General features: G+C 39.0%; 5 protein-coding genes across 9 annotated transcripts in view; 3 read left to right on the top strand and 2 right to left on the bottom strand.

Moving 5' to 3' along the window:
- The window catches only part of Msh6 (DNA mismatch repair protein Msh6), a 6,290-nt gene extending 1,025 nt beyond the window's left edge, over positions 1-5,265 (bottom strand). The window contains exons 1-21 of one of the 2 annotated variants that reach the window (XM_031989526.2): positions 4,990-5,265; positions 4,566-4,739; positions 4,405-4,496; positions 4,277-4,339; positions 4,014-4,202; positions 3,813-3,947; positions 3,607-3,742; positions 3,256-3,536; positions 3,062-3,187; positions 2,906-2,987; positions 2,658-2,842; positions 2,497-2,591; positions 2,285-2,440; positions 2,061-2,218; positions 1,899-1,987; positions 1,550-1,840; positions 1,263-1,478; positions 1,004-1,183; positions 756-933; positions 529-680; positions 1-439 (exon numbers count right to left, since the gene is read on the bottom strand). The exon at positions 1-439 is cut by the window's left edge and continues 1,025 nt beyond it. In XM_031989526.2, the coding sequence (XP_031845386.1) occupies positions 182-439; positions 529-680; positions 756-933; positions 1,004-1,183; positions 1,263-1,478; positions 1,550-1,840; positions 1,899-1,987; positions 2,061-2,218; positions 2,285-2,440; positions 2,497-2,591; positions 2,658-2,842; positions 2,906-2,987; positions 3,062-3,187; positions 3,256-3,536; positions 3,607-3,742; positions 3,813-3,947; positions 4,014-4,202; positions 4,277-4,339; positions 4,405-4,496; positions 4,566-4,739; positions 4,990-5,116 (3,363 nt within the window). In that variant the 5' untranslated portion in view covers positions 5,117-5,265 and the 3' untranslated portion in view covers positions 1-181. Of the gene's footprint in view, positions 440-528; positions 681-755; positions 934-1,003; positions 1,184-1,262; positions 1,479-1,549; positions 1,841-1,898; positions 1,988-2,060; positions 2,219-2,284; positions 2,441-2,496; positions 2,592-2,657; positions 2,843-2,905; positions 2,988-3,061; positions 3,188-3,255; positions 3,537-3,606; positions 3,743-3,812; positions 3,948-4,013; positions 4,203-4,276; positions 4,343-4,404; positions 4,497-4,565; positions 4,740-4,989 lie in introns of both variants that reach the window. The other variant, XM_031989525.2, reaches the window with a different exon arrangement.
- Positions 5,266-5,674: 409 nt separating this feature from the next.
- aph-1 (gamma-secretase subunit Aph-1) lies at positions 5,675-7,458 on the top strand. Its single transcript, XM_031989531.2, has 2 exons — positions 5,675-5,907; positions 6,132-7,458. Exons 1-2 carry the CDS (start codon positions 5,675-5,677, stop codon positions 6,613-6,615), a joined length of 717 nt encoding a protein of 238 aa, XP_031845391.1. The 3' UTR covers positions 6,616-7,458.
- A 249-nt stretch (positions 7,459-7,707) lies between these two features.
- Positions 7,708-10,667, bottom strand: MED17 (mediator complex subunit 17). Its single transcript, XM_031989529.2, has 8 exons — positions 10,344-10,667; positions 9,982-10,161; positions 9,513-9,829; positions 9,226-9,438; positions 8,952-9,157; positions 8,325-8,894; positions 8,106-8,254; positions 7,708-8,034 (listed from the first exon to the last, which is right to left on the bottom strand). The coding sequence occupies exons 1-8, from the start codon at positions 10,430-10,432 to the stop codon at positions 7,824-7,826; spliced, it is 1,935 nt and encodes a 644-aa protein (XP_031845389.1). The 5' UTR covers positions 10,433-10,667; the 3' UTR covers positions 7,708-7,823.
- Positions 10,668-10,728: 61 nt separating this feature from the next.
- Positions 10,729-13,833, top strand: Cdc16 (cell division cycle protein 16). Its single transcript, XM_031989527.2, has 11 exons — positions 10,729-11,087; positions 11,166-11,318; positions 11,396-11,557; positions 11,653-11,812; positions 11,876-12,128; positions 12,207-12,286; positions 12,361-12,450; positions 12,521-12,830; positions 12,995-13,157; positions 13,244-13,436; positions 13,515-13,833. The coding sequence occupies exons 1-11, from the start codon at positions 10,977-10,979 to the stop codon at positions 13,805-13,807; spliced, it is 1,968 nt and encodes a 655-aa protein (XP_031845387.1). The 5' UTR covers positions 10,729-10,976; the 3' UTR covers positions 13,808-13,833.
- A 529-nt stretch (positions 13,834-14,362) lies between these two features.
- On the top strand, positions 14,363-24,704 carry orb (polyadenylation element binding protein orb). 4 transcript variants are annotated; one of them, XM_031989230.2, is made up of 12 exons: positions 14,363-14,824; positions 17,219-17,567; positions 18,248-18,387; positions 20,905-21,164; positions 21,339-21,465; positions 21,705-22,002; positions 22,194-22,426; positions 22,507-22,599; positions 22,684-22,849; positions 22,928-23,055; positions 23,131-23,211; positions 23,314-24,704. In XM_031989230.2, exons 1-12 carry the CDS (start codon positions 14,804-14,806, stop codon positions 23,479-23,481), a joined length of 2,064 nt encoding a protein of 687 aa, XP_031845090.2. In that variant the 5' UTR covers positions 14,363-14,803; the 3' UTR covers positions 23,482-24,704. The 4 variants fall into 4 exon arrangements, with proteins under 4 accessions (XP_031845090.2, XP_031845089.2, XP_031845091.2 ...); XM_031989229.2 differs by lacking the exon at positions 14,363-14,824 and adding an exon at positions 16,372-16,697; XM_031989231.2 differs by lacking the exon at positions 14,363-14,824 and adding an exon at positions 16,372-16,697 and having other exon boundaries at positions 21,339-21,429.
- Positions 24,705-25,121: the final 417 nt, after the last annotated feature.

The following is a 25,121-nucleotide window of genomic DNA, read 5'->3' on the forward strand; positions in this document are numbered from 1 at the left end:
ACACGTATGCTTGTATCAAACACTGTTCGAGAAAAATACAACGTAATAAAATAAATACATATACAGTGTAATAAGGACAACGGAATACTGTAGTGTAAATAATTATAAATTATGAAATACGTCAACATGCTCCAGTGAAATTGCTGCTTCAGATCTGCTGTAATATTCGAGTCTCGAGTTCCTACATCGCCGCAATTAAGTTTCTTATTTCAGGTCCATTCGCTTTGCACAGGGACGCGAACAGGTGTTTCTCGTTCGTTTCCAATTCGAGCTTCTTCGATATCTCGTGCGCTCTACTTGTAATTACAGGCGGCACGCCGGCCAACCGAGCCGCGTTGAAGCCGTACGACTTTGGACAAGCACCCTCGCTGAGCTTATACAAGAACGTTACCGTCTCCTGAGACACTTCGTCCTCTTCTTCGTTCTCCACCATGCATGCCTGCGAACATTTTCAGATACATGCGTGAGTTTAGAAAAATAAATATGTACAGAGAAAAATGAAACGAATTTGTAACGTGACAGCAGTACCATGTGCGCTAAAGTGACATCCTTATTCGTTTTGTAGTCTTCCACCAGAGAATGGTAATGGGTAGAAAATAATGTCCGGCATTTCAATTTTGTAAGCGCATCTACCACCGCCGCAGCTATCGCGGTCCCATCGTAAGTCGACGTTCCACGTCCTAGGAAACATGGAATACGTTACATTCGCTGGTTCAATGATTTCCATATTAAATCAGGATTCAAGATGTCTTCACCTAATTCATCCAACAACACTAGCGAGTATGGCGAAGCGTGTTGTAGTATGGCAGCAGTTTCGCTCAACTCTACCAGGAATGTACTCTGACCGGCCAGAATGTCATCGTTTGCTCCTAATCGTGTGAAAATACGATCTACCAGTGTTAGCCGGCAGGAGCTAGCAGGTACATAGCTTCCCTGAAAGTGAAGGAATTAGTTATTTGTACTGAAGCCATTGCGCTATTGATTTCATAGGAATGAAACATACTATTTGTGCCATAATCGTGAGAAGCGCAATCTGTCTCATTAACGTGGATTTACCACCCATGTTTGGACCTGTAAGAATCATAAACGGAGCAGAATCTTCGACAGCCAATAAAGTATCGTTCGGTATGAAATTGTCCGATATTATGCATGGATGTCTTCCTTCTCTGATATCAATGTATATCTGTAAAACATAAGTGTTCAAATATATATTCTTATCATGTATCCTTGTAAACGAGATAAAATATTTGTTAAAAATGTACATTTCCATTCGAGCCATCGTCGATTTCCGGTATGCACATGTCACCGCTGAGAGCATACTCCGCTAGGGAAATGAGAACATCCAAGATGGACAACTTGTAAACTGCCATATTCCACATGTCATATTTTTCACTGAATTTAGCGAATATCCTTCTGTTCAAATCTTTCAGCACTCTATCTTTATGTTCCTCGGCATTTATTTGTCGGCTCAGGAGTTCCTGGTAGTATTTCGTTCCATTAATATCACAGTTTGACAGTTTTTATAGAAATTTATTAATAGTTTGCATACCTTTCCTTCAGCAGTATAATATCGTTTAAATCCTTTCCTCTGCGACTGCAGCTCGTATCCGGAACCAACCTTCTTCACTTGTGACTCGGGAATCTCGATTTGATAACGCTTTTTATCACTCCCATGGAACGTGACTTTCACACCGAAGTGTTGCCTTTGTTTCTCAAGATACCGTTCCAAGTCCTTCTTTACTTCTGCGAGCTCCATTAAAACGGAATCGTACTCTTCGTCCACTCCTTTCTTTGGAACGATGCAGCCTTCCCTTTTCGCCTCATCGTGATCGAATGCAGTCTAGAATACATATTATATAGTACCCGGTTTAACGTCTTTCATCATAAATGATACTTACCTTGAAGTAATCCAATGTTTCTCTTAGCGATGGGAACTCGCCATCCGGTTCTACTTTAGTGCAATTAATCACTAAACAACTGTTGAAATCTAAAATATTCAAATATTTTTCAGTTCTCAGGATATTAATTTCTAACTACGTACACGTAAAAACAATATGAACCTTCGAATAAAGCAACTATTCTTAGAACATCTTCAAAGCTGTTGAGCGTGGTGATGAAGTCAACAATCCGCTTCTTAGAATATATGTGACCCTCGAACATGATTGCTCTGCCATCAGGATGATTGTTCATTTTAGCTGGATTTCCGTGTGCATGAATTCTAAAAGAAATGTAAAATAAATATTCGAATTGATTACTTCCTATATACGTTTACGATTCTACTTACTTGCTCAACAATCTTTCAAGATCTGGAAGACCAGCTAACAGACTACGAGCAGTCTGCACTGCTTCGGAACGATCCATTAGTTCTTGTACAGCTTCTTGCCGTTGCATTATAACATCTTTACGGCAAGACGGTCTGCAGATCCATTCGCGTAACAACCTAAAAGGTATTTTATTTAAATTGGCGAAAAATGTTCACTTTCATTTCGACTGTACCTCTTTCCAAACGGCGTGCAACAACGATCCAATGTTTTCATGAGAGAGCCCTCACCAAAGATTCTTAGATTATTGATGGTAATAGCATCCAAGACCTATTGATTAATAATGTTAACATTCTATATTATGTAATTAACATGGTTCACTTAAATATCACTGACCATGTTATTTGCAAACTTGGCTTCAGAAGATTCGTTTGAAGTGTCTGGCGGGATGTACGTTTTGAAACGTGCTTGTGCTAACAGTTGTTGTTCAAGGAAATAATCTTTAAGTAAGTACACGCATCCTCCTAAAGCGTGCACTGCTAATTCTTTATCATCGGCTGGTGTTAAACCTAGACTGTCGCCTAAATAAATAAAGTGACATCTTAATAATCTCGCTTGAATGCAATGTTTCATACAGTATTTACCTTGATTAAGATACGGTTTCAAACCAACAGGCCACGAAAAACTAGAATCTGATTGCTTAAAGTATTCTCCTTCGTGAAGATTCTAGAAGACATTGAATATACTTGCATAAACAAACAGTTAACAAAACAATCTAAACACGATGATATTACACTTACTTTTAACGTAGTTGAAGATGACCAGAACTGAGTCTCACGCAGCAGCGGTTCCTTGATACATGCTGCTAAAGTATTGTTTAAAATTTGCAATGTCTTGGGAGATAAACTACCGCGTTCGTATACAACCTGTGGAAGTATATTTGTTTATATTATATCATACTAGGTAACTAATAAACGATGAAGAAAGTATCTACATGAACTGGTGGATAATGGGCAAGTAGTGTCAGTATTCTAGAGTTGCAACGATCGTCTTCAAATTGTCCAAGATAAAAATCTCCTATTGTTGTATCTAAGAAACACACTCCATAATGTGATGTTTTTGCTCCAGGTGGGCATTTTTCAACAAGAGATAACAAATAATTAGAATTCGGCGTTGAAGCTTCTACATCCTGTGGAGTATACACTCTTGTACCTTTAGAGCTTATTTGGCAAATTTCTCTCTTAACAACTTTGTCAAACTTTGTTGGTTTAGTCACTGAAAAATGATGTACAGTATGATATTAATTGTTACGGAAAAGGTACAATATTTCTTCTTTGTATCTTACTTTTGCTGCAACGTTGTGACATCATTTCTGGGTTCTCTGTTTGTTCTACTCTGGCTACCTTGTATCCTCTTTCTATAAGACTTGCTGAGAAACGACCGTATCCGATTTCAGGAAATCCAGAATGAGCAAATTCACCCTACAACATACAAATAATATTTGTTTCGGACGTTCCACGAGTTTAGGGACAAAATTATCTAGAAACTCACGCGCATATATGTAAGATTAAGTTCTTTGACTCCAGTGACAGCATCCATATGATATAGCTCATAAAACTTTCCTACTTTAAAGAATAAAACACAGTCAAAATGTCTACTTTTTAATTCCCACCATTGCCTCATTGCCTGTAAAGATTACATTTTAGAATGTATAATATGAAACTATATATCAAATTTATGTTTGTTTCTCACTGGGGTTTGCTGGTTCAAAAATTCCGAAGGAACATACACAGTCTTTGGATCATAATTTGGATCCTTTAGAGTCTTTCTGTTGATGTCTCTTATTTTGTTTGGTTGTAGAAAATCATACCTCAAATGTGGCCAAGATTCAGTACTACTATTGCCTTGTGCATTATTAGATGGTTTTGGTTCCTTCTTATCCTACAAGAATTTTATTTCAATTTTTTGAGTAACTGACAATATAAAATGATTTGTCATTGAGAGCTAACAATTACCTTTTCACTTTTTTTTGAACCAGCTGAACCTTTAGCCCTAGTGTTGTTGGACATCTTCTTTTTCTTCTGAAACATGAGATGTATTAAATAACCGAAAAAAGACTTTTTAAGTGTATTTAATTTCTTACCACCGGAGATTCTTCATCACTTTGTGTCTCGGGTTCAGTTTCAGGATCTCCTTCACTGCCTGAGTCAGATTCTTCTGCTTCATCCTGTGAATCTATATCATTTAAATTAAAACTACCTGCTTTATTAAATTATTCATATTATTGTAATTTCTTATGGGTACCAGGTTTAAATTCATCCCCAGACTCATCCCCAGATTCTACATCTGGAATAACTAATCTTCGCTTCTTGACTTGTCTTGGCTCTTCCTCATCTTTCTCTTCTTCCTCATCATCTTTATAAATTCTTTTTCTGTCCTCAGTATTCTTGTTTTCCTTTCCCTTTCCAGGAGTTCTAGCTGTGTGCAAGAATAAACATTTCACTGAACTCAAAGGTAAATTAGTGTTATGTTATCTCATTATGATTTTCAGCGCTTGAATTAGTTGTGAAATTGTAATCCTCTTACATGTGACTGTTTATATTTTTATTATAATTTTACATTATGTAATAACATGTGCGACCAAAGTATAAAACAAAATGTGACATTCGTTATACTGTTCATTATTAATCTAGATTATTATTTACAAAAGGGCTGTCCCTTAACGTACCTTTGTTCCTTTGTTCTTTTGCTCTTTTCGGCGTCGAAGAGGTTTGATCAGGAACAGATTTATTAGCCGTTTGTTTAGGAGTTTTCGGTGAAGTAAAATAGTTGTACAACGTATTTACTTTCGACATAATTTCGTTGATGAATAACACAAAAATGATCACATTAAATAGCTATTTCTTTCAAACTTCTTTCACAATCAGTTTGTTCTCGTCGCAGAGCGTTCTTCCAGAAACGAAACTACTTTCGAAATTTTCCATGCTAGTATCTTTTTAAATTAGTGATTTTCTATAGAGCAGTGTACATTCGCATTTAGAGACATTTAGAGAAGCATGCGCACACTCATGAGAATTAGTTTCGAAAAATGGTCCGAGTTTCGCCTCTATAAGAGCTGTCTATAGTATCGATAGATCGAGATCTTCTGTCGAGAGAGGTTTACATTTTTTTAAGGAAGACCATCCGAAGTTGTGCCAAGTGATTTCATTATCGTGATTCATTCAGGTCGCGATTGTATTAATCCTGTTTTTGGATATTCCAGATGAACGAGGGAAATAAATGCCCTCGTCAGAAAGTACTGTGAAAGCCGTGTAAAGGGGCTGTAAGGTTATGAAGATCTAGTATTTTTTAAAAAGTTGTTACAGTGCGATAATAAATAATAGAAAGTGAATTTGGCACTAACCACAACGAAAATGACAGTTATGGATTTTTTCGGTTGTGCCTTTTTGGCCTTTGGTCCACCGCTGGCCATGTTTACCTTCACCGTCGCGACTGAACCTATTCGGATTATTATATTAATAGCCAGTGCCTTTTTTTGGTTTATTTCATTACTGTTATCGTCAATGCTTTGGTATGCTGTAGTGCCACTTCAAAATCAGCTGGCATTTGGACTGGTCTTTTCTGTATTATTTCAAGAAACATTCAGGTGACTGAAATAAAGATCTTTACATAACATCTTTAGTCTTATATAGTAAGAAGCATAACTAATGTAGTACCAAGTATATCGTGTACACTGTAAATGTTTGGTCTTTCGTTTGTTCATAATCCAATGGTGTTATTTGAATTTTGCTTCTTGCTATAGAAACTTGAAGGTAAGCCATCTCTTAGATTTTATTGCACATTTTTAATTATCTTATTCCATTGATTCAGGTATCTTTTATACTGGGTACTAAGAAAAGCTGAAAGAGGTTTAGAGAAAATAACTACAACACATGTAGTAGATAGCAGACATGTGTTCGCTTATGTGTGTGGTTTAGGCTTTGGTATCATGAGCGGTGCCTTTGCCCTTGTCAATGTCCTGGCAGATGCAGCTGGACCAGGAACAATGGGACTTAAACAGGGCACAGAATACTTTTTCATTATATCAGCTGCCACAACCCTTTGTTTCATCCTGTTGCATACATTTTGGGGTGTGATATTTTTCGCAGCGCTGGATAGGAAGAATTGGGGACAAATCGTTTGGGTTGTTGGCTCACACTTGTTTGTCTCTGGTATGACATTATTCAATGTGCATCAGTTCTACATGGCTAGTCTTTTATCTGCTTACGGGATTCTAATAATAACGACTTCAATGGCATTTAAAGTGGCTGGTGGCAGAGTTCAAAGTATATCTCATTGCATTACAAGGAAATGAAAGTGCAAACACATAGACAAAGTCAAAAAAATAAGTGGGTGTGTGTTGACAGAAATGAACATTGCGGAATGACAATTCCTTTTTTTTCCTTAGGTATTAGCCTACGAAAGTTGTTCATTATTTAGATATACATTTCTCAAGAGATTGTATAACGTTGACTTAGCAAACTATACCTTATTTTTTATATTACTGAACAAGCTGACATCTTCAGAAGCGTATTGGTACAAATTCAAAAGGTATTGGTACTGTTATATGTATCAGTATTATTCTTTACTCAAAATGTAAACATTTTCCACGTTTGTAAAAGTGTGTGGTTTGATCCTATTTCAAAGAAACGTTTGTTCCATCGAACCTGTAATACGTTCTAGCAAGGAATGCTTTGATCGAGTTGCTAGTCCGTTCCTTTTAACCAATTGAAACAATTGTACTATCAAATTAAGATAATGTTTTGCAAATGCAGTTGTACTGTAGTTTACAATATCCTCTTATGTCTCAAAGAACAAAGAAGAAAAGAGATGTTTTGCAGTAAGCGTGAATGTACATATGTAAGAATGGAGTGTGCATACTGTACATGTTTGTATCAGGCAAGAAAGACTAGTTGCGCAACTGTTCGCATCGTACGATTAAAAGTGAACAAGAGTATACACCTAATGATAACATGTGAGGAATTGTTCATTAGTTTTTGTATATACGGAAAACCCATTAACGATTGTACTTTAGACGTTTACTACGCATCTATATATTTGGCATTCCGTTTCACTTACCATTTCACGATGGTTTATTATTCGATACATATTACATTTCGTATGTCATTCAAATAAACACCATTTTTGTACAACTAAAGGTACAGTTAATGATGATCCTTACTGTGCAAAAAGTATATACCACAGGATGAAATTATGTGACTAGGGTAAGAAACATTATTGCTGAACGGAAATATCACGCGATACAAAGATATTTTAAATATTATTTTATTAAAATGAATAAAATAAAGAACTTCGAAGAAAAAATATGCTTGAACTAATGAAGGTACGTCAAGGCGGAAAATGATATGAATCACAGACAGGAGGGATTTCACAAATTCATCCATCGTTCAATTGTACAATTAAGAAATGTATTTTCCATATCGGATTCAAGATAAAAATCTAAAAGTACGTTCATGAACTTTCACCCTGTGGAGCAAGTAGTTTCTTAGTCGTTGATTAAATTTACGAGCTTGTCAATGAAGCCATCAGTAGTTCCATTTTATTTAAGAAGTTCTTTCCTTCCATTTTATCCCAGCGGACCTCTTTGAACGAGCCGCCTAGATTCTCCCACTTTCTTTCTCTAACTAATTGACCTGGAAAGAAATCTTTCCTAGGAGAATGGGCTATTGCTACTTGTACTCCGGTTTGTGGTTCACACCTGACAGCGATCATTCTGGAAGTGTATAATTATAAGTAACAAAAATGTAAGATATATACATACAAAGTAGTCCTAGAAATAAATACCTATCCCCTATTGGCGATGCTAGAATACAACTGCTAGCATTTCCTAAAGGTTCTACTGCCCCTAATCCAAGATGTGAACTATTTGCCAAGAATTGCCAACCCATACATTTTGCTAATGCTTGTACTGCTGTTATTTGGTGCTGATAAATCTGTAGGAAGACAATAATCATTAAGAAGTTACCAACAAACATTTCAGTTATACCAAGAAATCCTAATTACCTGGCAGAATATTAAATCCCTTAGTTCTTGAGGTTCGTAACTCATATGCATCACTCTACCGTCTCTACAAACGCATTTTAACGATTTCTCCCCAACGTGTACAACAAGTGAAGTCCTACACACGCTATCATATCCATGCGTTAGAATGTTAATTTTAACACAGGACTGTGTGGGAGAGTTCAGTGCATTCCAATGAGAAACGATCAAAGGATCTTTAACTTCTTTTGCTATTGTATCTAAAACGTATTCTGTACGCAATCGCATGAAAAAGTGTTGAGCTTGTTGGATTATTTGTTCTAATAGAGTCTGGCTTTTTGTCATTTCTAAGAGTTCATGTCTATCGGCCGCTGTTGGGCCAGCTAGACATCTTCGTTTACTTGGTCCGAGAGGACCCGAAGACGGGTGGGGAAATGGATGGTGAGTGTTTTTATGGTGTACTTCACGAAGTAGCTGATGCAATGAATGCTCAAGTACATGATCATGATCACTTTTATGAGGAGGAGGAGGCGGTTTCTTATCGTTTCCTGTGCTATGACAAAGTCCTATGATCAACTGTATTCCAGGAAGCACCTGAAGTAAAAATCTTTCTAGTATTATTTTCTAAATAGAACTACTACAACTAATTACCGTTGCCATTATTTGATTCCCAACAACCATATGAGGTATAGGTGCGCGTAAATGTACCGCTTCCCTTGCCAATTGACTGAACAATTCTTTACAAAAGAGAACATTCTGGGCAGCTTCTAATTTCTGCTGCCAATGCATGTCAGCATTTGAACTATGTGCACTGTTATTAAGTAAACTAATATTTGCGCTGCAAAGATCCTCTTGATCTAAACAAGGAAACTATGTTAAACATCTGCTTTGGACACTATAAATGGTACGTTGAAAATATGTTTACCTTTTTGACATAGTACTTCTATGTAAGCAACACCCTGTAATTCACTAGGAATAGTAACACGCAATGCAGAAGCTTTTGGATTGGAAGGATGATGAGCTTGTCCACTTGTGTTGTTACCAGCACTGGGAGAAGCAGGTGGGCTGGTACTGCTTTTTTCTTCCTCTTCTGCCTTTGTTACTTCAAACATGCCAGTTTGAGGAAACTTGGAACCAGCTAGAAATATATATTAACATAATGTCCCAACTTACTAATTATTATTGATTGATAAATGAAGTTTGACTTAGAACCTGTTCTATAACTAAGGTCGCCGATAATGGAGTTAGAAACCTTTTTCAAACGCCAATTTTGTCTCAGTCTCAATAATTCAATGTGGAAGTCAGGTGTAGATCTATTTCTAGCTAATTCATTTTGACAATTTTTTAATCTATCTGCACCCATCATAATCACAGAAGCTGCCCCAGCTAGTGCTTTCTTTCTGGCATATACTTGTATCATAGGTTTCACTTCAGCTGGTTCTTGTGGCACTGGATCTAAAACCATATAATGCTTCTCTTTTGCTATTGCAAGAACATCTGTCAACACGCATACTTCTGTTAATGCATTTCTGGAAATGAAAGGGAATTAGTAAGATCTTCAGCCTTATAAGCTTCTTCTGATAAATACAATATTTATCTGTCTGGTTATAAATATATAAAAGTATAGAACAACTATTCCATTCACCAGTAAATATCCCACAAACATAATACAATCTACAACCTCAATTTATTTCTGACACTGTCCCATGGCCATAAGGAAGACTGAAAGGAAGCAGAATCCTTTGTATCTTCCTCTCCCTTTTCACCACTCTCAGAGTCCTTTTTACTATCCTCTCCATTGGTTTTACTAAAGTCGATTTTTTGTGCGATTTTTGCCAAGTTCTCTGATAATGTGAGAGGTCTGAAAACCAACAACTTATTCTATTAAAATATTTCATTGATGCTAACGTTTATAACCATAAATATATTGTATTGACACTAAGGTTAGATGCAATATGTAAAATAGATTCATTCGTATTCAAATCAATTGACATCTTATTAATTATTTCCATACTAAGAACAGTAATACAAGAAAGTACGTACGCCTGATAAATTTCCTGACCATCGTAAGTGATTTCTTGAATTTGATTCTCGATCGGTGCCTCCACAGAGATGTTCACCGAATACGCCATTGTTGTTTTCCTGTGTCCCGGTTACAGCGCTTTTAAATGAGTTGTAACTAATGGTGAAAATAATTGTTCACCCTATTTTAACAACCCGACAGTTACCAGCCGACATGAGTCCATATATCATGTTTAATGTTATACAATGTATTTTGATCCTTGCTTAACAGAAAATATAAAATAGCTGTATAATTACTTTAATTGTGACGTATTTAATAAATATCTTGAGTTTTTATATCTAAAGAAAATATAATAGAGAAATACGTACAATGCCATCTATGGCAAAAAGTTCGAGCGTTGTGTTGTAGATAGCGTTACAGACCTTTTCTACCGTTGTTTCTATTAGACATCAACAATTATTGTGTAATAGATCTACAATCAGCAGTTAGTGTTTGGAAATATAACTTCTGTGATATGTCGGAAATTTCAATAAATAATATTTAAACTCAGACAATCTTTTTTTTGAAATGAAAGTTAATGTAGTGGACATCTTTGTTTACGACTAAGATCTCAGCAGAGGCAAGAATCTTAACCTTTCGAATTTAACTGAAACATGGCGCGTCAAAGCATTAATGCAGACTCAGAGAAAATGCATAATTTGTTGGGTAACAAAAGTATTGACTTAGATAATTACAGGAAGCTAATCAAATCATACATTGAGTTGGTAAGGTTCAATAATTTATCGATTCGTATAAAAGTTATTGAATTGTTTATTTGAATTTGATTTTTTGGTTGTTTATAGCATTTGTACAGTGCTGCTTTATTTTGGGCAGACAAAGTTGTTTCATTGAGTAATGAAGATCCTAAAGATATATGTACTTTGGCACATTGTATGTATTTAATGAAACAATATCACAGAGCTGCTCATATTATCAGAAGTCGTGGACTGGAGAAGGTAACAATTCATAGTACTTTTCCTAATAGGATTGCAATATTACCAATATATCATTCCATATTATGACCACCTTGTAGACGGATATTATGTGTCACTATTTGACAGTAAGAAGTCTTCTTGAAGCAAAAGAATATAATGAAGCATTGCAAGTTATTAAGGAATCTGAAATATGTACAAATATGACACAATCAGGTATAAGTTATGACCGCACACCTATTTTAGAAGATGCTCCAAAAAATGTGATTAAGTATAACTAATTCTATATAATACTTTTTGAATGAAATTCATAGAAATTTCTAAAATTTAAATGGGACATTTGTATCTCATTTAATAGGTACAAAGTTCTATACTGTATGTGAAAGGACGAGTATACGAAGCTATGGATAATAGGGCAGTTGCAACAGATTGTTATAAAGAAGCTTTACGTCGTGATGTTTATTCCTATCAAGCATTTGAAGCTCTAGTTCAAAATCAAATGCTTTCAGCTTCCGAAGGTATAGAAATGATTAGACTAAGTAATGTAGGAATAAGTACCCTCATAATGTATATTATTTTAGAGAAAGAACTTTTGGAATCCCTTCCATTTAGTGAACAGTGCACAGAATCTGAAACAGAGCTTTTACGTTTGCTATATGAAAGTAAGCTCAAAAAGTACCAAGAACCAAATAAGAAGCAGACACTTGCACCTTGCAGTGTGATGGGAGTTCTTGTCAGTGATAGATTGTTAGGAAACTTAGATATGGAAGTGTCAGAAGCAGAGAGACTGTACTATAATTGTGATTATCAAAAATGTTTCTCACTTACAGAAAGGTATTTCTTGAAAGTAACAAGTGTTTTTACTTATTAAACTGTTCAAATAGGACTTGTAAATTTTACTGTATGTTTTAGAATATTGAAAAAAGATCCCTACCACAATTCATGCCTACCAGTACATGTAGCCTGTTTAGTGGAATTAAAAAAGACAAATGGTGAATAGTATATTGCATTAAAAATTAAACATTTGCAATCAATTGATGTTTATATGATACAATAATGTTTTTAGCTTTATTTTACTTGGCACATAAATTGGTTGACTTGTATCCAGATATGGCCTTAGCATGGTTTGCAGTTGGTTGTTATTATTATAGTATAGGTAAATATTTTGTTCAAATAGCTTCATTTTTCGAATAAGGGTAGTTTTTATAAAAATGTTTACACTATAGGCAAAAGTGATCCAGCAAGAAGATATTTGGCAAAAGCAACAGCATTAGACAGATTATTCGGTCCTGCTTGGTTAGCTTATGGACATTCTTTTGCAGTAGAAAGTGAACATGATCAAGCAATGGCTGCTTATTTTAAAGCTTCACAATTAATGAATGGTTGTCACCTGCCACTTTTATATATTGGACTCGAATGTGGCTTAACAAATAATCTTAAATTGGCTGACAAGTTTTTCCAGCAGGCTCAGGGAATAGCTCCAAACGATCCATTTGTAATACACGAGATGGGAGTCATATCTTTTTACAATTTAGAGTGAGTAATATTACATTCGTTTTCCCATTATCCCTGAAAGGTTATCCTAATTCGTAAAAAAGAAGTTGAAAATTCGCTCTACAACCTGATTAGTGTACTTCCATCCTTCCACGGTTTTGGAAATCTGCCTAATTTATCAAGAGTTGTCGTTTCATCGAATACAGTTACAAAACTGCGGAACGACAGTTTAAGGAAGCTATGAAAAGAATTCAAGGCGGTCTGACGGATGTTATCCTGCCTAGTAAATGGGAAGCTCTTCTGAATAATTTAGGTCACACTTGTAGGAAAATGAAGAAATACGAAGAGGCTTTGGAGTATCACCAACAGGTTACAAAATTCAGATTTACAACTGCACGAAACTTGAATAAAATTTGCAGTGATTCTGTACGAAAATTTTTGCTGTATTATTATAGGCATTAGTACTGAATCCATTGAATCCATCAACGTATTCAGCGATAGGTTTCATTCATGCCCTGACGGGAAATACCCAGGAAGCTGTCGACGCTTTTCACCGAGCACTTGGTCTTAGAAGAGATGATACTTTCATAACAACTATGTTAACTTACGTAATGGAACAACTTATAGAGGAGTCGCCTCCATACCCTGGTATATAATAACTATTATTGGTACATCAATTTGATGGAAATTGTTGTACAATATTTAATTATGATCGTTATTCGACAGACGCATCCGTTGATATTCCAAAATACAGATTTCCAAAAGTTAGGCTTCAAGATACAGAAACTTCAGAACTATTAGATAGTACAAATAATATAACCGAAACAGGTAATCAGGATATCGATAAATTACGGGTAAATTTATTTTCCGAATGGGGAGAGGATTCTGGCAAAGCTGAAGACAACACTCCTGACAAGGTGGAAAGCAATTCACGAGATGTAGTCGTGAATTACTCCAGTGATATTAGTTCAGAAGTTGAGATGTTAGACTCGTCAACGGCACACATAGAGTATAAATAAAATCAACGAATTTTTTATGCTTTTAATTGATTTGTCTATATAATAAATAATAATTTTCCAAGCAATAATTTTGCTTGAAATATATTTCTCTTTCCCTTAGATAATATCCTTGTATTATTGTATAGGAATCCATAAAATTACTGCAGGTCTGTGGTTTACTACATAAATATAATTATATACATTAAATGTTCACTTAACGATTTCTTTAATTAATTACAGTTGATAGTTTCTAACATAACAATTATTACACATATCCCATGTAATCATACATTCTGTAAATTCTTTTATAAAAATGTACCTTCTATAATTATTTCCAGCTTATATTAATAATACATATATATGCGTTGAACAATAATCTATTGAAAGGTTTTTTTCTACAATACATTTTCAATGTCATTCAAATTAAGTTCCATTAATTCTATTTAATTTTCATAAATCGGAAACAATCGTGCCCGCCAACGAACACAGTCATGAAATTTAAATAATTTCGAATAGTTGTCACGGACATACGAAATTCCACAAGGGCGCGTCGCGAACCGCGCCGGCGTTTACCGAAGATGGAACTTGCTGTCGAAAAAGGGAGAGGACGGATCTTCAATTCAGTTCGCCGAGTGGAGCAACGTGGAGAAGAATGGGCGTTTCGTCTCTATCGTTGCTGCATCAACGTTAATATCGAGGCGACTCAAGAGGAAGATTAATTTTTACTTTCCGTAGAACCGACGAATCAATTATAAATGGGCGATTCTGGGAGTTGAGCCGATTTCAAAATCATCCCCCGGCGATTGACTGAGATACCCGGCGGGATCGGAAAACTTTTAATGTAACACGATAATTCGCTGATTTATTCAAAATTCGCGTAACCTGTCCGGAGAACATTCGAACTCTGTGTACACGCCGAGAACGTGGCCTGGGAAGGTCGTCACGTCGAAATTCGCTGGAGAACGTCGTCGATACAGAACAGTTCAAGAAGTCAGTGTGGTTCAATCGAAGATCAACATGCCCATGTTAATGCAATCGGTAAGTTTCAACTTTTATCAAACTTGGACGACATTCACCTCCCATCGGCTATTCCGTTCGATATTCGGTCCTACGATAATTTCTATGCATGCGTTTCGACCGAGTGTCAATTTTCCCGTGGCTGGTGTTTTTCGAGATTCTCGTGCGGTCGATCGGTAACCTACTTTACAATTTCGTTTGCCATGATGATGTTTCGAAACGAGGAAACACCGATGTAAAGTATACATCGAATACGATGGAATGTCCTGCGTCCTCGGTTGTAAACAAACACGAGAATCGTAGGTTTGAGCCGCTACGCGTCCACGTGCAAAACACGTTGCGTTTCGTACACCGATAGACCTGCCCTTTATCTATATATATATATGTATATGTATATATATATATGTACATACGTAGTTACGTGTGTACATATGTATGCGCTGCGCCCTCTGAAATCGCCCTTAACCCATTATCAGCCACTTCGGATAAGGTGAGAAATGGTGATACAGAAATTTCTCAGACTCAAATTCGCCCTTTTCGATCGCAATATTCCACACTGTCGTGTAACAGGAAACTGTACAGTGATACGCGACAACGTACAGTAGGGGAAGAAAGTTGCTTTACACATTACCCTTTATTTCCGATCGATGGTACAATTTTTCATATATATTTCTAACCAATTGAAAGTCATTTGCATTCGTCTATTGCTCTCTCGTGAAACGACATTCTCGCGACGTGGTTCGATTCTGAAAATCATTACGATTCGTATAGAAGCATTTCGCTTTTCCGTTGCACGTTATTATAGTCAATTGCAATACCGAATCGGAAACAATGTGGCATTCGTAACGCAGATAACAGTAACGATAGCGTGCACGTTTCGTTGCTCGGTCACAGTATCGTATTCCCGTAATTACATAACGTCCTTTCAACAAAAAATAATTATAACCTACCCGGTGAAGTAAATCCGTATAACCTACTGCGTAATACCCACTGAATTAAAAATTCCCCGAAAATCTACTGACAATCGTACACACGTGTGTCCACCGAGTACAGTTGAAGTTATTCAAGGACTTCCATAAGAACAATCGATATCGGCGTGTAACCCACGCGTAATTCGATGACTCAAAGGGTTACATCGGTCCCCGAAAACAAACGTATCAATCCTGGCTAAAAATATTTCATTCGACGTATCGTTAGAAAAATCGTTCGACAATCGAGACCTCGATTCCGTCACAAGGGTACACGAGAATTTCAATACTGCAGTGTGTTTCCATTTCCAACGTTCACTTTTATTCAACAATTAAGTAGAGATACAATCATTTAAACGAACAACCTGTGCGACACATTTTCGCGAAGGTTAGCGTGTTCGTCTGGCAAGCCCTCGCCCACTCGAGCCGCTACGCAACGTGGGTGATCACGTGGAATTTCATAAATAATGAATCTCCCAAATATTCGATAACCCTGTATATTCTCGAGATCGTTAGAGAGGGACAGAAGTATATATGTATATATATGTGTGTGTGTGTGTATATATATATGTATATATAGAGAAACAGAGAGAGAAAGAGAACGAGAAGTAACGCACAACCTCGGGACGTTACAATGTGTCGCGTGTCTATATGCTGCGTACATCGGAGACGTCCTTAGCCAGGAGCGCGTTTGAACCCGACAGCAGCGTTGAATTCCACGAAGTTTCGAATTCCAGCTAAGACCCTCGAATTCCTTGATATCTTACCCCGGTCCTGCAAAATTTTTTTTCCGAATTCCACAAACGCGAACTGGGAGTGGCGTCCTTCAGTCTCCTGTTTTCGTTCTTCTGTACCGGAAAGCTCGGCAAAGAGGAATTAGTCTGCTGGAACTGCTCGCAACGATGTGTACGAGGAAATCATCGGTGGTAGGTTCACGGGGGACGTAACATAACCGTGCAGCGTTTCTTCTCGCCGCGATCGGGTCGTGTTTTATCGGTCGCTCGTTACAACGGTCGCGCGATCGTTCGAAGCCGTTGAACTTTTCGAAATTTCCGTTCGCGTTTACCGGAAGCCACGCGTGGAATTCCGTTACCGTGCGACGAACACAGAGAAAGAGAGAGAGAGAAAGAGAGAGAGGCGTGCGTAGTGTTTGATGAAATTCAAACGGCGCCAACGGAAGTCGGCGAGACGCAATCGTGTCCGTTATCGACGAGTATTAAATTACTGTTGTTTTCATTTTTTTTCCTGTTTCTTTCTTAATCGCGCTCGGTATCATAACGGTTCGGCAACCGGTAACTAAACCGTGGATGTTTTATTCGAGTGTTTAGGAATTTCTCGAAATCGAAGGGAGACTCGAGACATCGTTCGGTGGTACGAGAGCCGAGTCGAACAAAGGAGACGTCGTTATTGTTTATTAACGTTCGGACGAACGCGGTTTGGTTCGCAGTTGGATTTATCGTACGATATTGACGGGGTGAAACTACTGAACATTTCCGACCGAAATGAAACCTCTCCTCACGGACTGCAGTTGCCACAGACTCGCGACCAGGACCACGTGCAGCTACAGCAACGGGAGCAACTGCAACAGATGCAACGAGATAGGGACCAGTTGCAGTACCAGCAACGTGACAGGGAGCAACTGCATCGTGACAAGATGCAACAGCAAAGGGATCGCGACCGTGAACGGGAGCAGCTGCATCAGCTTCAATCGATCAGCAACTTGTTACTGGACCTGCCCACGCCGGCCAGCTTCCAAGGATACTCGCATGACACCGGCAAAAGCAACACCGCTGATGGTAAAGCACAAGTTCCCCGTCTCGACTTTGCCCGTGTTTCCCTGTTCTCGTTGATCAACGTTCCGTCTCTTACAAGTTTTCGTGCTCTTAATTATTTCATCGATTAAATAAACTCAGAACAACGCTGACGTGTTACGAACATTCGTATTACAATATTCAAATTCTCTATTTCATTTCTCGCGTTCAAACCGTGAAAAGTGTACCGCAGCTTCGACGATTCGTACTCCGGTCTTCGAGCAGGTCGGTCGGCCATATTGCGACCGGAAGTCGATGCTTCCTGCTGGAAAATATCAATCCCTAGACTCGACGAACCAACGGAAAACAATGGAAAAAACGTGGAGAGTGGTGTTGTATAGAATACGATAATTAATTTCCTCAATGTCGACGGTTACGTTACAATTATTTCGTTGGTATCAGAACCATCATGGCGGACATTGAACACCAGACGATGCGATGCGCTACGAGAACTTGTAAGGCTTTTGTTTTGTTTTTTTCTCGACGGACACCCGATGAACGATTCGAAACGCGCCCCGAACACACCCCTACGTCGCGCGTCGGTTCTCAAAACTAACGAGCGAGCTCGATCGTCATTTGTCAGCCGACGGAGCCGCATCCTTGCCTCTGTCGTTTATCCCCGTGAATTTTCGAAGCAGTGATTTCGATTTTGCGTTCCATCCTAGCGGACATGTCGATTTCGGATCTGTTTGGACTCGGCCTGCCGCGGGGCTCGTTGATGGGCAACCAATCGACGGCCGGATCGCCTGGCTACCGGAATCATCAGTACCAGAACCGCAGCCCAGGATCGTCCCAGCATTATCAGGTAATCCCACGTGTCGGTTCGCGTCTCGCGCGAGCTTCTCAAACGTCTCTTTCGTTTTCATGTAGGTCAGTTGGCTTCGCTACTCCTGGTCACTCATCCCAGGACGCGGCTTCTTTCAGTTGTTCCTTGGACGGTCTCTTTCCTCCTCCAACCCCTTCCCGTGCCGTAATTTCATCTTTAACACTAGATTTACGGGCATTTATTCTACACTTCATTCTACTGTTCTTAGGAAACTAAGCGTTCGTCTATATAATTCGAGAAAATTGTAGCTTCAAAACTGGAGCATTGCAATGCGTATAATTGCGCGAATCGAAATCGACTCAAAGTATTACTAAATAATGCTTAAAAAATTCAATATCCGTCAGATTGACGGGTTCCGTAAATCTAGTGTTAAATTCTCCTTTGTTATCACGACTAGACGGTTGTCCGTGCATCCGCGGTGTTAACAGGTTTACAGACATTTGTACAGTTTATTCTATTGTTCCTGGGGAAGTTGATATTCGTTCATTTAGATTTTGGTAGATGTAGAAATTCAATCAGGATTCATATTCGTAATTGGACCAACGAAAACCGATTGAAACATTTACCAACGTTTCTAAAATTCAATCTGCGTCAAACTGACGCGTTCCGTGAACCCAGTGTTAAACCTCGAGGACTCGCTGTCTTTCCGTCATACGTACACGCGCATATTTACAATTCATGAATCCATCTTCGAGACTGGCACTTAACGAACTATCGCTTAACGAACTATGCATACGCGTCCACGGTTTAATTATAACGGAATCGATACAGCGCGGTCATCGTTATTAGACTGCAGCAGAAATTTCGTTGCCTCGGAGTTCGATGATTGATTGTCGTATTTGAAAGAATTCCTACGGAGAGCCGGGGTGCGTTCGATAACGCTCGGCTATAAATTTCGAAGCGTGTCCGCGGGGATCTCGATCGAAGACGCACCGAAAGACACCGTTAATATTTTCGCAATGGCAGGCAGCGTCACGTGTTAGTGAAAACCCGGACGGTCGAGGCGGAGGCGGTATTATGAAACGTCTGCCTGCTGCCAATGCAATAACCGGAACAATGATTATCCTCATTGGAGCGTCTCCAAGTGCTCCTCGAGGTTCCTTTTCCGGCAGCTGCGGCTAATTTTTTCCACAATAGTCCGTCCGGCTACCTGGTGTATCGATTTTCAATAGATTCGTTACGGCCGGACCCGCCATCAATTTATGATAGCGCATGTAACGATAACGGATCGCGATACGCGGCTGGCTCCTGTCCTCGATAAGGAGCTCTCCCAAAGCTGCTCCTTCGACCGACTCGTACCACTGGACCGCCGCTTTCCCGCATTTCCCTAGCTTACCCCGGAGCAGCGTCGATTCCGCCGGTCGAACCTGACGTTTCCGTGTCACGACCGGGAAGATCTAAAATTACCGTGGAACATCGAAACGTCTCGTCTTCGATTCGCCTCGATTCGCGCGACACGGAAATAAAACGTTCGCCGGTCGTAACGTTTCCGCGACCGGACCTCGGATTTTTCCTCGGATTCTCGTTAACCCGTGCGAACCTTGCACTCGTGTTTTCCATTAAGAACATTATTCGCGATGGATGAAATACCATGCGAAGTCTACGGTTGATTTATCGCATCGATTCGTACGGTCTCGAGTGATTCTCGTAGAATCAAGGACAACACCGCGCGAGACGATTTTTCAGTAGAATTATCGTCGGTGATTCTGCGTCAGTAGCAGGAGGGACGTTGTACGAAAGTCACGGCTTATCGACCAGACGGTTTAATGGACATTTTATCAGGCTCTTCTCGACGCCTTTAACGTTATTACCCTCACCATCCGCTGGATGCATCTGTACATAAAGGACCGGCGGGACATCGAATCGCCGCGTGTTAGAAGCGACGTGTAATGCGTTCGGCAAAATAAATTACGCATAGCGGGCCGCGTTACTGCGACCCGGATTCCAGGATGGCCAAAGAATTTACAAGCCCGAGCCAAACGGCTCTATCGCGGGTCCCCTTTTCGCGTTCCCTCGCGTCTCTCACCCCCTTTCCCGGTCCCCGCTATGGCCTCCGACCTCCCTGAGAAATTGTAATCGCGCCCTGTGTTCTTCCCCGTTATTTTGTAACATTATCTTGGCTGCGGTCCAACCACAGTGTTGCGAGTTTCGCCGAAAGAACACTCGCGAGGGAACGGATCCCTTCTTGTCGAACGAATCGAACCTATGCGCCCGGTAACAATCGAACGGAGCCGCGCCGACTCGAACACTGCTCTTGTAATTGTTCTGCTACCGGAAGTGTTCATGCGATCCCTAGGTTTCGACTGACTTCCCGAATTTTATCGTCGCGTTGCAGATTTCAGTCGTTTCTATTTAATCTGGTTGATGTTAATAGTAGCATAGTACGAGTTTAACGAGTCTTTCAATCGACAGTTGGAGAACAGAGGAGGACGAAGCGTAGAATAGAGGAGTGAAAAATGTGTGGATACTTGATAATAGATTTTCCCTTTGACACAGTGCGAGGATAGGAACAGTATCTACTCAAATTCATCGATGCTGGATATCCCGAGTTCGCCCAGCTCCGTTAATACACCTGGCAGCCCCAGTACCACGGGTAGTCTCTACTCGAACCCGTATACTTACACATCAACGAACAGTAGTAATCAGGCAGCGTCGTCACCGACGAGTCGAGGATCTGTGCAGCACATAGGTTCTCCGTCGTCTCCCATTCATTCTCCCTATTTTGGAAGGCCTATCCGTGGGTCTACACCCTACAGGTATCTTTTTAATAAAGATGTATATTTTATATTAAATATATAATTTATAGATATGATCAGTAAGATATATAATTTATAGATATAATAAGTAAGATATATTTTAATAAAGACTTTAATAGTCTTTGTAATTGTTCGAATAGATGTTGATGTTGTTTCTTTTATTTTCTATTTTAGTGACTGCGGTAGTCCAACATTCGAGTACCCTCATGTGATGGGCTGCAATGGTTCCAGATCAAATTCACCTGCGGATTCGGAAACGAGCGGCGTAAGCAGCATGGATGGTTCTCTGTCCGACATAATGGTAGTTCCTTGTGGTATTAATGCAAGACAATTAATCCTGGGCACACATGGAAACCTTTTTTAAAGGATCAGAATTTTAACAGAAATTTCTAGCATTTCTTATTAGTTGTGGGTATACCAGAATACTAGCAAGGTGTACTTCCAGGATTAAAGATGAACTCCATTCAAATTTTAATGTTTCTTATTAACGGCATCTTCTTATTGACATTTGTTTAATCGTTCGTTTTGAAACTTTTCTAGAATTGCTTGTCATTGAACTCCTCGTCTCACGGATATTACCCGCAATCCATTGGTTCGCTAATGTCGCCGGAAGTAGATTTATGTCCAAACAACAGAGCAGCAGCGTTTCAACGAATGGCAGTGAAAAAGTATTTGTCTTCACCTCATCAGAACGGCACGTCAACGCATCACCATCATCATTCGCATGGACATAATCGCGATCACCATTACGGCACGAATCAGAATTCCGGTTTCCTGAACTCCTTCTTATCGCAAATCTCGCTCGAGCGCGTGGCACGATTCCATCGAAGCGCTGCTGGTATGTAACGTATCGATTCTGGAGTTTTATACGTTTCCTAGCATTTCGGATGCCCAGAAGGGAATGAAGTAAAAAATTTGAATGGAATTTCATTCTTTTTCAACGGCTGTTTTCACTCTCTGAAGTTAGCGACACTAGAAGACAAAAGTGCGCGCGTACCTGTGCCGTATTCTAAAGAAACATTGTTTTAGCTCTGTGCGATCCAACTTGCACTTGGAGCGGTATATTGCCTCAGCGCACTCAAAAACACTCAGGTTATTCATCGAAAGTGTTCCTCGGCGGTGTTCCTTGGGATATTACAGAATCTCTTTTAATCGCAACTTTCAAGCAGTTTGGTCCAATACGCGTAGAATGGCCAGGAAAAGATCAATCCGCCACGCAGCCTAAAGGATATGTATATATTATACTTGAGTCTGAAAAGCAGGTAACCGATCATTCTCTTTTAGATCGTCGACGATCGAATATTCTTTACTTCTAACCAGACACGGTTTTCCGCGCTTGAAGGTGAAGACTCTGTTGCAATGTTGTACACACGATTTTACCAACGGAGGCAGTTGGTATTACAAAATATCCTCTAAACGAATGAAGGCAAAGGAGGTCTGTATTCTCACTGTACATCATGCTTTAGATCAGTGGTAATTCACTGCTCCTCTTATGATTGTAATTGTAATTGTAACGCAGGTACAAGTCATACCTTGGATTCTCGAAGACAGTAATTACGTAAAATCCTCATCACAGAAGCTCGATCCCCATAAAACAGTATTTGTCGGCGCGCTTCACGGCATGCTGACAGCTAGTGGTTTGGCAAAGATCATGGATGATTTATTTCGTGGAGTTATTTACGCAGGTAAAGTGATTATTATAAGTGTAATCCGCAATCCTTATTTTTGTTCAGAGTATCATTTAATCTGAAACGTAATTGCAGGTATCGATACTGACAAACACAAGTATCCAATCGGATCTGGTCGCGTTACATTTAGTACAAAGCATTCGTACATGAAAGCAGTTTCAGCAGCTTTTATTGAGATCAAAACCGCGAGATTTACGAAAAAGGTTGGTACTCTTTCACAGGATAACAAGGGGGAAAAATAGAGCAGAATATTGGAAGCGTTTCTGTATTTTGAACAGGTGCAGGTCGACCCGTATCTTGAAGATTCTATGTGTTCAGAATGTTCCGTGCAACAAGGGCCTTATTTCTGCCGTGAAGTGGTATGATAATATTTTTCTTATATCAATTTGTTTACTGTTAATATATCTAGTTTCCATCGCGAATGGGTCTGTTTAAAGAACGATGATTTTTGGTATTTTAAGATGTGCTTCCGATACTTTTGCCGCATTTGTTGGCAATGGCAGCACTCGATGGAATCAATGTGGCATCACAAGCCATTGATGCGTAACTCAAAGACCAATCATGTGGTCGGATTGTCTCCGAACATGAACTCCTCCGGATCCCGTGGACTGAGCAACCCCACGATTTAAGTATTAATTACCAAGCTTCTCGTATGCGATATCATACTCACACTCTCTCTTTTTTTTGACTATTTGCTTCCGCGCGGACGTCGCGCTAGCTGACTTTACTGACAGGGTGCAAACTTAGTTTTTATCGCAGGGCTGCGGGCAGCTGGTTTGACGATATGGAACATAAAAATACCGTATATACCAGCTGATCGGCAAAAACGCAAACGATTTGTTTATTATCGTTATTATCATACACGTCCGCGGTACAAAGACTAATTGAGATGATTAACAAAGAAAAATCATGTTTTCATGAAGAGTTCCTATTACAAAACGCGGTTCTATTACCACGTTCAACTAAAATGATACTTTTATTTAGTATATTTACTTAGGGACTGGTTCTCTTGTTGATCGTTTTATTGCGAAAAATATAAAATCGTGCCATCGAGCAACAGGACGAACTTGGGCACATTGTGTGCAGTAGTAGCAGTCATGCGCGTAACGAGTGTGCGTTTACATTGAATTCTCACATGGGCTCAATTGTGGCTTTTATAGTGACAATAATTTTTATGCGATACAAACTTAGTAAGCCACTCGACTGCTATAAATGAAACACCGAGAAAGGACAACAAGTGTGCTGTTATAGTTCGTGGTGGTGTTCAGAAAATGAATTCGTAAAATACAACGCGCCGCTATAATAAACCATCGGCGGAAATGTTACGCTTAATCGTAAATTATACGAGGATATTAGATTATTGTAATGTTCGAGGCAGCAGGAGGATTTAAATCATTCGATTTCAATTATTTTTTCGCGGTGAACGTGTTTCATTTCGTATAACAGGTGTGATGACTTTCTATCTAACCAACTACTTGTCCCCCTTAAGCCGTTATTCTATTCCGACGTTTGTCGGCAATACTGCCTATCGTTGTAGTTTTATGTTAGATTGTACAATGTAAGAGTATTGCCAAAAGAAGTGGCCACTGTAATCATAATTTATATTCTTAATCAAAAGCGGGAAGCGTCGCAAGCTTTCGTTTACAGGGACTGTTTAACTGCTGACGAAACGGAGTAGTACATGGTCTACGATTCTGGAACGGATTGTAGTAAATTGATTCTGTTTTTATTTTTTGTTACGATATTAAGTTATGTATTTTCTTTCAATAAGATTTCCGTGGTATTCTCATCGCGTTTCTGATGTTTTGATATCATTTTGTTGAGTGAATTAAAAGTCATATTTTTGCATATAGACTTACATTGTCGTTCCTCCCTTTTTTCTGTTTCATCATTCTGCTGTTCCTTTGTGTTATAGAGAATATTACTTCCAACCAACCTTTCTCTACACCTAATTCCCTCGCCTTACAAATGTGTGCTCGCAGAAACTATCTGAACTGTCTTTGCATCATGAAAATTCGATAGCTGTGTCTTGATATCACTGATTTATTTTGGAACTATATTATTTCATCTTTGCCCTGTTGTTCTCTTTGTATTCTTTGCGGATTAACCAAATCGTATAGTATTTCATTTCCTAAGCTCGGTGCTAAGTTTAATTCTTACTCTCAGTAATAATCCATTACAAGTATTACAATATGGCTTCCCTGTTTTATCATAATCGGATAGATATAGATTATAAGTTATTACTGGTAAATGTTCCAAGAAGAAATTG

This window comes from Nomia melanderi, chromosome 9 (genome assembly GCF_051020985.1).
Source record: "Nomia melanderi isolate GNS246 chromosome 9, iyNomMela1, whole genome shotgun sequence".
NCBI lineage: Eukaryota > Metazoa > Arthropoda > Insecta > Hymenoptera > Halictidae > Nomia > Nomia melanderi.

Coding starts and splice junctions, on each gene's coding strand:
- aph-1 (XM_031989531.2), top strand. CDS start 5,675: ATGACAGTTATGGATTTTTTCGGTTGTGCCTTTTTGGCCTTTGGTCCA. Junction 5,908..6,131: donor TTATTTCAAGAAACATTCAG/GTGACTGAAATA, acceptor CCATTGATTCAG/GTATCTTTTATACTGGGTAC.
- Cdc16 (XM_031989527.2), top strand. CDS start 10,977: ATGGCGCGTCAAAGCATTAATGCAGACTCAGAGAAAATGCATAATTTG. Junction 11,558..11,652: donor TAGAAGATGCTCCAAAAAAT/GTGATTAAGTAT, acceptor CTCATTTAATAG/GTACAAAGTTCTATACTGTA. Junction 12,831..12,994: donor ATATCTTTTTACAATTTAGA/GTGAGTAATATT, acceptor CATCGAATACAG/TTACAAAACTGCGGAACGAC.
- MED17 (XM_031989529.2), bottom strand. CDS start 10,432: ATGGCGTATTCGGTGAACATCTCTGTGGAGGCACCGATCGAGAATCAA. Junction 8,895..8,951: donor GGAATCAAATAATGGCAACG/GTAATTAGTTGT, acceptor TTTTTACTTCAG/GTGCTTCCTGGAATACAGTT. Junction 8,035..8,105: donor GCATCGCCAATAGGGGATAG/GTATTTATTTCT, acceptor ATACACTTCCAG/AATGATCGCTGTCAGGTGTG.
- orb (XM_031989229.2), top strand. CDS start 16,674: ATGTGTACGAGGAAATCATCGGTG. Junction 22,427..22,506: donor TACTTGAGTCTGAAAAGCAG/GTAACCGATCAT, acceptor CCGCGCTTGAAG/GTGAAGACTCTGTTGCAATG. Junction 22,850..22,927: donor TCGTGGAGTTATTTACGCAG/GTAAAGTGATTA, acceptor ACGTAATTGCAG/GTATCGATACTGACAAACAC.